The sequence below is a fragment of the Dipodomys ordii genome, unplaced genomic scaffold (genome assembly GCF_000151885.1).
Source record: "Dipodomys ordii isolate 6190 unplaced genomic scaffold, Dord_2.0 Scaffold42, whole genome shotgun sequence".
NCBI classification, from domain to species: domain Eukaryota; kingdom Metazoa; phylum Chordata; class Mammalia; order Rodentia; family Heteromyidae; genus Dipodomys; species Dipodomys ordii.
In genome coordinates this window covers 1,773,608-1,787,293 of record NW_012267258.1, presented here as the reverse complement: position 1 = coordinate 1,787,293, position 13,686 = coordinate 1,773,608, and the positions used below count along the sequence as shown (strand labels likewise).

Here is a 13,686-nt window from a genome sequence, read left to right as displayed (position 1 = left end):
TACTTGTTATTGAATTGATTGGAGTAAATTAAGTTTCCTTTTCTTTTTCTTTTTTTTTTTTTTTTTTTGTCGGTTGTGGGGCTTGAACTCTGGGCCTGGGCACTGTCCCTCAGCTCTTCAGCTCAAGGCAAGCGCTCTACCACTTGAGCTACAGTGCCACTTCTGGTCTTCTAGTGGTTTATTGGAGACAAGAGTCTCACGGTCTTTCCTGCCCAGGTTGGCTTTGAACCGCAATCCTCAGATCTCAGCCTCCTGAGTAGTTAGGATTACAGGCGTGAGCCACCAGAGCCCGGCTCATAAATTAAGTTTATAAAATGAAAGTTGCACTGAAGCAGGCAAGGAAAACAATATTCTAGTTATTTGAGTTGTGGAAAGGAAAAAATTTAAATAAGAACACAGTGATTGAGTATATGACATAATATTTGAGGATGTATAAAAGGGCAAAATACAGACTGGAAATGTTGTTCAGGTAGTAGGTAGAGCAACTACCTAGCAAACTGGATGCCCTGAGTTCAACCTTAGTACTGACAAAAATTGTGCTCTCTTCTCTGGCTCTTTTCTCTCTCGCTTTCTTCTCTCACTCTCTTTCTTGCTCCTCTCTCGCTCTCATACTGTTTGGTCACAGTGTTTCATGGTTGTAATCCCAGCTATTCTGTAGGTAGAGGAGGGTTGAAAGTTTGAGCCTCTCCTGGATAATTTAGTGTGAGATTTTTTTTTTTTTGGTCTTTTTGTTTGAAAGAGATAAAACGTACTGATGTACTTCTGTGATAGAATGCTTGCCTGGTATGTGGGAGGCCCTGAGTTCAAACCCCAGTACTGCCTAATAAAAACAAAAAAAACCTCAGACTCTTAATTAAGCCAGGCATGAGGGTAAGTAAGCACAGGTAGTCTTGGGAGGCTAAAGCAGGGGAATTGTTTGAGCTCAGGAGTTTGAGAGACCAGCCTAGGCAATGTAATTAGACTATCCCTAAACAAAACAAATTAAAAAATAGACTCTGAGGCCAGGCGAAGTTCCTGCTTTGATTGGGTCACTTTCTAGTTATGTACCTGTAGGCAGGTTGTTTAACCTGTTTCTTAGTTTCCTTTTTTGTAAATTGAAGACATTACTAATATATATTAAGATAATATTACTATCCCTTGCAGAGTCATTAAGAGCTTTGGCAGGGCAAAACACTTAAAACAGTAGCATTATATATGAGGTGCAGCTTCCATGTATACATATGAAAAGTATCTTCATCTAGTGTATGCAATGTGGTTTTGTTTTGTTTTTAGCTGGTATTTGATTTCAGGGTTCCACATTTGCAGGCAAGGCTCTGCCATTTGAGGCCCACTCTTAGTCATTTTAACTTTAGTTAAAAATAGGGTCTCTCATTTAATCTGGATCCAGCCTCAGACCATGATCCTTGCCCCCAAGATCTTTGCAGAAAAGCCCACAAGACCCCTTCTCAACTCCCAGCTGGGCATGGTGGTGTATGCAATGTCATCCTAGTTTCAAGGAGGCTGAGATTGGGAGGATCAGGTTCTAGGTCAGTTTCAGGCAAAAAAGTTCAAGAGAGGGGGAGGGGGAGCGGGAGGGGGATCGGGGAAGATTGGGTGCGGGGGGGGGGGCAGGGGGAAGATGGAAAAAAACATTAGAAAAAAAAAGTTCAAGAGACTCCTTCTCATCTGGAGAATGGTGGTGCACACCTGTTATCAGCTATGTATGGCGGAATCTAGGCTCATGCCTAGGCAAGAAGATAGAGACCTATCACAAAAGTATGTGTAGGGGCTGGGAAGGTGGCTTAGTGGTAGAGCGCTTGCTTTGAATGCCTGAGGCCCTGGGTTTGAATCCTCAGCACCACTTAAGCAAAAAGAAAAAAGCCCGAAGTGCCTCAAGTGGTAGAGAGCTAGCCTTGAGCTGAAGAGCTGAGGACAGTGCCCAGGTCCAGAGTTCAGGCCCCATGACCGACCCCCCCCCCAAAAAAAAAATTAAGTGTAAAAAAATATAAGAAAGGCTAGAGGTATGGTTAAAATGGCAGGTCATCTGCCTGGCAAGTTTGAGGCCCTGAGTTCAGACCCCAATACTGCAAAAGCCATCCCCGTTCAGAATAGAAAGATACCATGCCAACAAGAATTTGATGTCTATTTATTTTTGTATCTTTCCTAGGGATTGGACTCAAGACTTGGATACTGTCCCTGAGGGTTTTTGTTTTTTTTTCTTTCTTCCTTTATCAAAGCTTAGTGTTCTACCACTTGAGCCACAGCTCTGTTTGGGCAGGCTTCGAACTGCCCAATCTTTTTTTTTTCCCCCAGGGTCTTGTGCCCACCGGGTGGGCGCCCTTCTGTTGGGCTAAACCCCCAGCCCCTCTTTTTTTTTTTTTTTTGTTGGTTGTGGGCCCTGAATTCTGGTCCCTCAGCTCTTCAGCTCAAAGGTAGCACTCTATCCCTTGAGCTACAGTGCCACTTCTGGCTTTTTCTGCTTATGTGGTGCTAAGGAATTGAACCCAGGGCCTCATGCATGCAAGGCAAGCACTCTACCAATGAGCCACCTTCCCAGCCCAAACTGCCCAATCTTTAGATAGCAACCTCCTATGTAGCTAGGATTAAGATGTAAGTCACCAGTGTCCAGTAATACCTCCCCTTTTTCCTTTCTTTTTTTCTTTTTTTTGGTCCGGTCGTGGGGCTTGAACTCTGGGCCTGGGCACTGTCCCTCAGCTCTTCAGCTCAAGGCTAGTACTCTACCACTTGAGCCACAGCGCCACTTCCAGCTTTTTTCTTTTTGCTTTTGTGGTGCTGAGGAATCAAACCCAGGGCCTCAGGCATGCAAGGCAAGCGCTCTACCACTGAGCCACCTTCCTAGCCCCCTTTTTTCCTTTCTTATATAATTAGAATTTTGCATAAAAGGAACCACTAATCAGACCTGTCCTTACTTACCTGGGAATGATAAACATTGCTAAGGTTCATCTATTAGTTTAGCTATAATTCAGGGTTTTTGTTTTTTTTTTGAGGGGGGGTTTATAAATAAACAGGGTCTAACTGACTTCAAATTCCAGGTCTTCCAGATTCAGCCTTCCATAACTGTAGAGGATTCTTTTTTGTTTTTGTTTTTCCCCCCCAATACTGGGCCTGGGCACTGTCCCTGAGCCTCTTTGTGCTCAAGGCTAGCACTCCACTGCTTGAGTCACAGCACCCTTCTGTCTTTTCTGAGTAGTTTATTGGAGATAAGAGTCTCACAGACTTTCTTACCTGGGCTGGTTTTGAACTGCATCCTCAGATCTCAGCCTCCTGAGTAGCTAGGATTATGGGCATAAGCCACTGGCATCCTGGTGTAGAGGTTATTTTGGAGGTGTTTTGTTTTTATTCTTCCTTTGGTTTTTGTTTGTTGTTGTTTGGGACAGGCCCTTACTACATAGGCTACACTAGCCTCAAACTACAATCCTAATTCTGCTTCTTGAGCACTGGAATCAAAGGTCTGCACCACCATGACTGGTTCTCAGGTGTATAGGATTTTTTTTGGGGGGGCAAGGGGAGGTGCCAGTTCTAGAGCTTGAATTCAAGAACCGGATGTTTTCCCTGAGCTTTTTTGCTCAAGGCTAACACTCTACCACTTTAGCCACAACTTCACCTCTGGATTGTTGTTGGTGATTAATTTGAGATCTAAGAATAGAAGTTTGAAGCCATCCCAGGCAGAAAAGTAGGTGAGACTTTTTTTTTTTTTTTGCTAGTCCTGGGGCTTGAACTCAGGGGCTTGTTTTTTTTTTTTTGCTCAAGGCTAGCACTCTACTACTTGAGCCACAGAACCACTTCTGGATTTTTCTGTTTCTATGGTACTGATGAATCGAATCCAGGGCTTCATGCATGCTAGGTAAGCACTCTTATCACTAAGCCACAGTCCCAGCCGGGGGTGGGGGGGGAGGGGGGAAGAGAGGTGGGGGAGGACTCTTAACTCCAATTGACCACCAGAAATGCTGTTAGTGGTGCTGTGGCTCAAGTGATAGAACACTAGCTTTGAGGAATAAAAGCCCAGAGGCAGTATCCAGGCTCTTGAGTTCAAGCACCGGGACCAGCACAAAACCAAAATAAACAAAAATTAATTTTAAAAAAGAGTTGGGTTTTTCCTTAGCTAATTAGGACATAAGAGTTTGGAGCTGGGCACTGGTGGCTACTCTGGAGGCTTAGATCTGAGGATCACAGTTTAAAGTCAGCCCAGACAGGAAAGTCCAGGATTCTCATCTCCAGTAAATGACCATAAAACTGAAAGTGGTGCTGTGGAAGAGCATTTGCCTTGAGCTGAAGTGCTGAGGGACAGCACCCAGGCCCAGAGTTCAAATCCCCATGATCGACCCCCCCCCAAAAAAAAATAGAGTGAGTTTGAAATTGTTATTAACATCTCTAAAATCAAAATCCTGCTAACATTCAAGCATTGTTGGCTTACACTTGTAATCCTAGCTACTTAGGAGGCTGAGATCTGAGAATTGTGGTTCAAAGTTAGTTTGGGCAGGAAAAGTCCATGAGACTAATCTCCAATTAACCATCAAAAAGCAGGAAATGAAACTGTGGCTCAAAGTGGTAGAGAAATAGCCTTGAGCACAAAAGCTCAGGGACAGTGTCCAGGCCTTGAGTTCAAGCCCCAGGATTGGCAGAAAGGGGGGGAAGGGATAAAAAGATATTGCCAACAGCTCTGAAACCAAAAAGCTGAGTAAAACATTTGCAATTTTAAACTTATACCACTTGAAAAGAAGGGCTTTATGAATTCCATGATTTTTTTTTCCTTGCCCAACAGAATGGTATGTTTGCCAAATATTCCTTTTTGTACATCATAGGCTATTGACTCACACAGACATTGAAGAGTCTACTCTGGTTTACATTAATAGCTAAATACAAAGAAGATCTAGATGCTGCCGTTTTTTTTTTTTTTTTTTTTGGTTGGTCCTGGGGCTTGATCAATGCTGGTGCTCTACCACTCGAGCCACAGCACCACTTTGGTTTTCTGGTGGTTAATTGGGGATAAGAGTCTTGGGGAATTTCCTGCCCATACCGGCTTTGAACTGTGATCCTCAGATCTTAGGCTCCTGAGTAGTTAGGCATGAGCCACTAGAGCCCTGCTGCCTCTTTCTTGAGAAAGTTGCCTAATTTCAAATATTGTGTTGCATAGCTGAACCTATAATACAATGTTAATAATAAAATAAGAGTACAAATAAAGGAGAAAGCAGTGCCTAAAACAAATGAGATTAGGGACTGAAGCTATAAGAAGTTTGATTAAGTAGGCATTATGCTTTTAACTATGAGGAAGCTGTTGATAATTAGCTATTATCAATATAACTATTGAGAGATAATAAAGTTAGATTTCCCCTTCTCCCCCCCCATAGTTGCCTCTCAGTTGTTAGAATTACTGTTTAATTTAGCTTTAAGATAGTACATTAGGCCAGGCACTGGTTGCTCATGCCTGTAATCCTAGTTACTCAAGAGGCTGAGATCTGAGGATTGGGGTTCAAAGCCAGCCCAGGCAGGAAAGTCCATGAGACTCTTATCCCAATAGATCACCAGAAAACAGGAAGTGATGCTGTGGCTCAAGTGGTAGAGTGCGATCCTTGAGCTGAAGATCTCAGGGACAGTGCCCAGGCCCAGAGTTCAAGCCCCACTACTGACCAAAAAAAAAAAAAAAATAGGGATGGGAAGGTGGCTCAGTGGTAGAGCGCTTGCCTTGCATGCATGAGGCCCTGGGTTTGATTCCTCAGCACCACATAAGCAAAAAGAAAAAAGCCGGAAGTGGTGCTGTGGCTCAAGTGGTAGAGTGCTAGCCTTGAACTGAAGAGCTGAGGGACAGTGCCCAGGTCCAGAGTTCAGGCCCCACAATTGGACCCCCCCCAAAAAATACATTAGGACAAGATCCTATTCTAAAGCCAAGTTTGATAGTGATTGCCTAGGATCCTAGCCTTTGAGCCCAGGTATGCAAAAGGTAGAGAGGCACTACATGGTCTGAGGTCAATCTAAGCAGAAAAGCAAGAGGATCTTATCTGAAAAATAAAGCAAAGAGTCCTGGAAGGTGTGGCTGGAGTTTCAGCATTAGACTCTTAAAGTCAAACCTCTCAGTACACACCCTTCCCCCCTCCATCACAATTTAGTGCTACTTCTCAAGATATACTATACATGGTGTATTTTTTAGTGCTATGGTTTGGATGTGGTTTGTCCCCAAAGTTCACTAAGAAACATGCTGTCTCCAGGGTGGCCTTGTTGAGATATGGTACACCATTTAAGGGGTGGCGTCTGATAGAAGGTAATTATGTTACAGCCTTAGTTGTACAAAAGGGAGTTTTATTGTAACGTTCATATGTGCATACAATGTATCCTGATGAACCTTACTCAAACACTCTTACCTACTTCTTGAAACAATTTCAACTGGTTTCATTGTTCAGTCTTCAATCTATGCAAATAAGCTGTTTGGACTTTATTCATCCTTTTTTTTGGGGTAGGTCATGGGGCTTGAATTCTTGTCCTGGGCACTGTCCCTCAGCTCTTCAGTTCAAGGCTAGTGCTCACCACTTGAGCCACAGCGCCACTTCTGGTTTTCTGATGGTCAATTGGAGATAAGAGTCTCAAGGCCTTTCCTGCCTTGGCTGGCTTTCAATTGTGATCTTCAGATCTCAGCCTCCTGAGTAGCTAGGATTACAAACATGAGCCACCAAGCGCCCAGCTTCATGTTTTTCTTAGTATTAGTTGTACCAAGGAGTTTCACCATTGTATTTCAGAGCAATATATATTTCAGAATCACCTACTCTTCTATCTATCCCAGCCCCCTAATCCACTGTTGACCAACAACTTTCATTAGGATTCCTTATACCATCTTCATGCATAGTTGCAATATGTTTCAAAATTATTCACCCTCCATCTAACTTTTTTCCCTCTCCTTACCCTCATCCTCCAGTGTCATAGTAAAAATTTTTCTGTGTTTATACACCCCCCCCCACAAACATATGTGTTTATATATCCATGAATTTGGTAGCTTTAAGGTCTAGCTTTCACAAATGAGCAAAAATAAACAATATTTAGTCCAGCACTGGTGGCTCACACCTATAATCCTAGCTACTTAGGAGGCTGAGATCTGATGATTGCAGTTCAAAGCCAGCCTGGGCAGAAAAATCCAGAGGGCTCTTACCTCGAATAAACTATTGTGTTACAACTTTGATGGCAATTAAAACAATTTATTCTATGAAATTGCTACAGATAACAAAAATTGCTTTAGATTCAAACACAGTATCTAAAAAATGAATAGTTTGAAAAATTTTGGCGATATTTTCAGATAGATGAGAATAAAAATTACTGTTTAAATAGTAGCTTATAGAGGCTTACATAGACATTTTATTAAAGATTTTTCTATTTCCAAGTTGATCAGAATAAAACAAGGTGATATTTGCATAATACCTACTTACTAATATTAAATTGCTTGATTTTTTTTCACATTTAAGTAACAAATTATTTATCTAGATTATTTTAATCCAGTTTTAAAATTTACAAGTAGATCCTTTGATTATTTAGCAGGTAACATCTAAAGGGACTAGTTTAAATCCTAATGCCAAAGTATGGCAAGAAGTTCCTCCAGGAAATCCTGATGCTACTCCTGTGACTCATGGAACGGAAAGCTCTTGGCATGAAACAGCAGCCACATCAGGATCGCATCCTGAGGGTAAGAGCTAAATATTTTAATACAAAGCTCCACTTTTAGTTAATATAGAGCTTTGAGCTATATCCTTTGATTATTTGATATTATGATCAGCCTTTTTGTCTTTGTCTTTTTCTTGTTGGTCGTGGGGACTGAACTCTGGGCCTGGGCACTGTCCCTCAGCTCTTCAGCTCAAGGCTAGCACTCTACCACTTGAGCCACAGCGCTTTTTCTGCTTATGTGGGCCTCATGCATGCAAGACAAGCACTCTACCACTGAGCCACCTTCTCAGCCCTGTTGATCACCTTTTTGTCACTGTAACTGAGAAAGTTAGCTTTTTAAGAAGCAACGATTTATTTTGGCTCATGGCTCAGTTTTCCATTCATGATCACTTGATCCTGTCACTTTGGGCCTTTGCTGTAGTTAACATCAGCTTGGGAAGCTTGCTGTGGAGAAGAGCTTCTCACTTTGGGGATTGGAGGAGAAAGAGATGACAGGGCTAGATCCCACTTGCTTCAACTCAGTTCTACTTCCCTTGTTTCCATCACTTCCAAATAGTTCATCAAATTATGAACCCATCAGATTAATACATTGGTAAGGTTAGAGCCCTCATGATTCAGTTATTTCCTACATCTGATCATTGCTTCATTGGAATAGTCTGTTACTTATATAATGCCTCTGTAAGTTTCAGATTGTTAATCATTTTAGCTTACCCATAATGGTAAACCAATCTTTTGTTAAAAAATAAGTGTTACTAAAACCATGTGGACACCTCAACTAGTATAATACTTTAAAATCTTTTTATTGAAGATAAACTCCCCAGAGTTCCTAAGACAGGATTTAAAGCTCCTACTCACTTGTCATGTCTTTTGTTTAATGCAGGTAATACAGAGCTTTCAGAGGATATGTGTAAGGAATATGAAGTAATGTATTCTCCATCTTGTGAAACTGCAAGAAATACTACAGGCATTGAAGAATCAACTGAAGGAATGATTTTAGGACCTGAAGATCTCAGTTACCAAATATATGACGTTTCTGGTAACCTTCCTAGTTGTACTAATAAACTGAGAATTCACTAGCCTAATCACCCTCCCATCATTGTTAAACATATGGCATTGATCAAATTGTTTTCTTTGATCAGTTTGTTTTCTTCAGTGCAGAGATTTATGTTAATAGAATGTTAGGTGGTGGTTAAAAGTACTTTTGTCAACCAGGCATCTGTGGTTTACACCTGCAATTCTAGCTACACAGGAATCTGAGATCTGAAGATCACAGTTCAAAACCAGCAGTGGCAGGAATATCTAGTGGAGACTTTATTTTTTTGGTAATGAGGCTTGAACTCAGGGCTTGGGCACAGTCTTTGAGCTTCTTTGCTCAAGCTAGTACTCTACCACTTGAGCCCACATGGCTCAAGGATAGTGCCCAGACCCTGAGTTCAAGCCCCAGGACTTGCAAAAAAAAAAATTCAGACTTTTCTGCTTGGTCTGGCTTTGAACCTTTATTCTTAGATGTCAGCCTCGTGAGTAGCGAGGATTACAGGTATAAGTCACCAGCGCCAGGTTAGTGGAGATTCTTTATCTCCACTGACCTACCAAAAAAACCAGAAGTGGAGCCATGTGACTCAAGAGGTTGAGCTTTAGCCTTAAGCAAATGAAGCTTTGGCATAACACCTAAACCCCAGAACTGGCACAAAAAATAAACTTTTACCAATACTTCAGCCAGGTGCCAGTGGGTCATGCCTGTAATCCTTGCTACTCAAGAGGCTTAGATCTGAGGATCACAGTTCAAAGACAGCCTGGGCAGGAAAGTCCATGAAAATTTTTTTTTTTGGGTCCAGTGGTGGGGCCTGAACTCTGGCCCTGGGCGCTATCCCTCAGCTCTTCAGCTCAAGACTAGCACTCTACCACTTGAGCCACAGCGCCACTTCCGGCTTTTTTCTTTTTGCTTATGTGGTGCTGGGGAATTGAACCCAGGGCCTTAGGCATGCAAGGCAAGCGCTCTACCACTGAGACACCTTCCCTACCTTATATAAATTTCTTGGTTTAAACAATTTGTCCGAGTTCTTGTGCCTCATGCCTGCCATCCTAGCTAAAAGCCAGCCAGTGCAGACAAATCTGAGAGACTTTATCTCTTAATCACCAGCTAACTAGCACTTAGAGCTGCGGCTCAAGTGGTTGAGCAGCTAGCTGTCTTGAGCAAATAAGGAAGAACAGGAGATCCTGAGATCAAGTTATAGTACTGGCACAATAAAAAAATTTTAAAAGTTTTTTTTTTTTTGGTCATGGGACTTGAAATCTGGGCCTGAGCGCTGTCCCTCAGCTCTTCAGCTCAAGACGAGCGCTCTGCCACTTGAGCTACAGTGCCACTTCCAGTTTTCTGGTGGTTTATTGGAGATAGGAGTCTCACTGTCTCTCCTGCCCGGGCTGGCTTTGAACCACAATCCTCAGATCTCAGCCCCCCCCCCACCCCTTTTTTTTTAATTGTGAAAATACTGTGCAGAGGAGTTACAATTACATGGGCAAGATAATGAGTACATTTCTTATCAAGCATTGCAGCCTCCTCCTTTGTGTCCCCTTCCCATCCTCTTCCTCAGCCTCTTGAGTAGCTACAATTACAGGTGTTAGCCACCAGCGCTCGGCAAGAAAAAGTTTTTTGTGGTGCTAGAGATGGAATCCATTGTCTCACACACACTAGTTAAGCACTTTGGAATTAAACTATATTCCTAGGCGATAATTCTTTTTTTTTGGGGGGGGCGGGTCCAGTCGTGGGGCCTGAACTCTGGGCCTGGGCGCTGTCCCTCAGCTCTTCAGCTCAAGGATAGTGCTCTACCACTTGAGCCACAGTGCTACTTCTGGCTTTTTTCTTTTTGTTTATGTGGTGCTGAGGAATCGAACCCAGGGCCTCAGGCATGCAAGGCAAGCGCTCTACCACTGAGCTACCTTCCCAGCCCCTAGACGATAATTCTTAATAGCCGAGCGCTGGTGGCTCACGCCTGTAATCCTAGCTACTCTGGAGGCTGAGATCTGAGGATCATGGTTCAAAGCCAGCCCAGGCAAGAAAGTCCGTGAGACTCATATCTGCAATAAACCACCAGAAAACTGGAAGTGGTGCTGTGGCTCAAGTGGTAAAGCGCTTGTCTTGAGCTGAAGAGCTGAGGGGTAGCACCCAGGCCCAGAGTTCAAGCCCTGTGACCAACAACATCAAAAATAGATAATTCTTTTTATTTTATTTTTTTTATTGTGAAAATACTGTACAGAGGGGTTACAATTACATGGGCAAGATAATGAGTGCATTTCTTATCAAGCATTGTAGCCTCCTCCTTTGTTTCCCCTTCCCATCCCTTCCCATCCTCCCCCCAACCCCTACCCAATCCTCCTCCCCCTACCAAAGTTGTAAAGTTCGTTTTTCCACATAACAACTTGTACATCTCATTGTTGTAATGGATCCACCCAAAAAAAGATAATTCTTAATATAAAACTGGACACCAGTGGGCTGATGCCTATAATCCTAGCTACTCAGGAGGCTAATACCTGAGGATCATGGTAAAAGCCAGCCTGGGCAGGAAAGTGTGAGACCCATCTCCAAATAATCACCAGAATACCAAAGTGGTAGAGCACTAGCCTTGAGTTGAAGAGCTATGGGACAGTGCTTAGGTCCTGAGTTCAAGCCCCAAGACTGAAAAATAAATTTAAAAAATGAAAAAATTTTCTGAAAAAAGAATTATGTTGAAACAAATTAAACCTGGAACTGAGTTGCAAAAATAAATACGTTAATATAAATGTTAATTTGTATACATTTTTTAGCTTGAGTATAGTATGGTAGTTTCATCCTATGATAACTTGATATTAATCTTTTCTTCTCTTCTTTTCTGCTATCAGGAGAAAGTTCAGCAATTTCTACAGAAGACCTAAAAGAATGTCTGAGAAAACAACTAGAATTCTGTTTCTCACGGTATAGAATTTTTTGAAAATTGCTATTTGTCTATTTTTCAATTGGTTTTGCATGGATTATAGATGAAATTAAGTAGAATAGTGGTGATTATTTCCTTTTAATGGTGTATTTTAATATCATTGTTTAGTACCAGCACAAAAAATAAAGACCTATTGACCATGAGAATTAGACTAAACTACACCTTTTTTAGTTGTGCAAAGATCATGTTTACCAAGGTTTGATTTTCAAGTTCTTTTTTTATTTATTTATTTTTTGGGGTCAGGTTGTGGGCCTGGGCGCTGTCCCTCAGCTCCCACTTCAGCCACAGCGCCACTTCCGGCTTTTTTCTTTTTGCTTATGTGGTGCTGAGGAATCGAACCCAGGGCCTCATACATGTGAGGCAAGCACTCTACCAATGAACTACCTTCCCAGCCTCCATTGAATCATTTTTGAACAACCAAGATATTCCATGGTCGGGCACTGATGGCTCATGCCTGTAATCCTAGCTACTTAGGAGGCTGAGATCTGTGGATTGCAGTTGAAGCCTGCCTGAGCAGAAAAGTCTGTGAGACTGTTTATCTCCAATTAACCACTGGGAAATTGGAGGCTCAAAGTGGTAGAGTACTAGCCTGGAACAAAGGAGCTCAGCACCTTGAGTTCCAGCCCATCAGCAACCAAAAAAATGTTCTGGAAGTGGTGGTGTGGCTCAAGTGGTAGAGTGTTCACCTTGAACTTAAGAACTGAGGGACAGCGCTCAGGCCCAGATTCATGCCCCACAACGGAACAACAACAAAAAAGTTCTTACATGGAGCCCATATTCTGGCCAGAGCACCCAAATTGGAAATAAGCAATATTTAATAGTAATTGGTATGGGGAGAAGGTAAATAGAACAGTAGAAGCAAAGGAAAGGAGAGTTCAAAGTACCTGTGTGGTTGCACATTTAAATGGGGTAGTAGGTCAGGCCCTTTGAGAGGGATCTTTTAAACGAAGACTTGTACCTATTTTCAGCTAATTTGCTTCAAAGAATATTTGGTATGAATAAAAATGGTTAGAATTTGAGCTGGCATAGTGGTGAATGCTTGTAATCCCAAGACCAGGCAAGCAGAGATATGCATTCAAGACCAACCTGGGCTATGTGATGAGACCTTGTCTCAAAAATGGAGGAAGTGAAGGAAGGGGTGACATAGTCCAAAAAGAAATGTACTCAACTACCTTTGAGCAAAATGCTCAAGAGACAGTGCTCAGGCCCTGAGTTCAAGCCCCAGGTCTGGCAAAAAAAGAAAGAAAGAAATGTACTCATTACATGGTTTGTGAAATTGTAACCCCTCTGTACAACATCTTAGTTATAACAGTAAGATTATATTTCAATAAAATCAAGAATTTAGTTGGGCACTGGTTGTTCATGCCTATAATCCTAACTACTCAGGAGCTTGAGATGTTCCAAGCCAGCCCAGGGAGGAAAGTCTAGAGCTTGTATCTTCATTTACCTCTAAAACAAACGAACAAACACTGGAAGTAGAGCTGCAGCTCAAGCAGTAGAAGACCAGCCTTGAGCAAAATAGTTGAGTAACAATGCCCAGACTCTGTTTTAAGCCCCAAGACTGGTACAAAAAATAAAAATCAGGAATTAGACTTTGCCTCTAGTTTGTTAAAAACATTTATATATAAGATACAAGTTTTTAAATATTTTTTAATGTAACTTAGTTTTTTACCTTTTAATTTTAAGTACATATTTTAAATATAGAAGTAAAGAAAGCATGCTCATGAAAAATAGAGATGTTTATGAATTTAAAAATGTTCATGAATAAGCTACTCTTCATATACCTACTCTTCCATTGATGTTACAAGTGTTTACAAGCTAATATTATGCTGTCATACATTGCTGTTCAATATTAAGCTTCTTCCTATATCAATTGAGTGCCATAAAATTCTTTTTTTTTTTTTTTGGTTCGGGTCGTGGGGCCTGAACTCTGGGCCTGGGCGCTGTCCCTCAGCTCTTCAGCTCAAGGATAGCACTCTACAACTTGAGCCACAGCACCACTTCCAGCTTTTTTAGTTTTGCTTATGTGGTGCTGAGGAATTGAACCCAGGGCCTCATGCATGCAAGGCAGGCGCTC

At 42.0% G+C, this 13,686-nt stretch overlaps 1 protein-coding gene across 1 annotated transcript in view; it reads left to right on the top strand.

Moving 5' to 3' along the window:
* Positions 1-13,686, top strand: part of Larp4 (La ribonucleoprotein domain family, member 4) — a 59,137-nt gene that overhangs the window by 10,250 nt on the left and 35,201 nt on the right. The window contains exons 2-4 of the mRNA XM_013018849.1: positions 7,516-7,663; positions 8,522-8,677; positions 11,518-11,590. Of these exons, the coding sequence (XP_012874303.1) occupies positions 7,516-7,663; positions 8,522-8,677; positions 11,518-11,590 (377 nt within the window). The remainder of the gene's footprint in view (positions 1-7,515; positions 7,664-8,521; positions 8,678-11,517; positions 11,591-13,686) is intronic.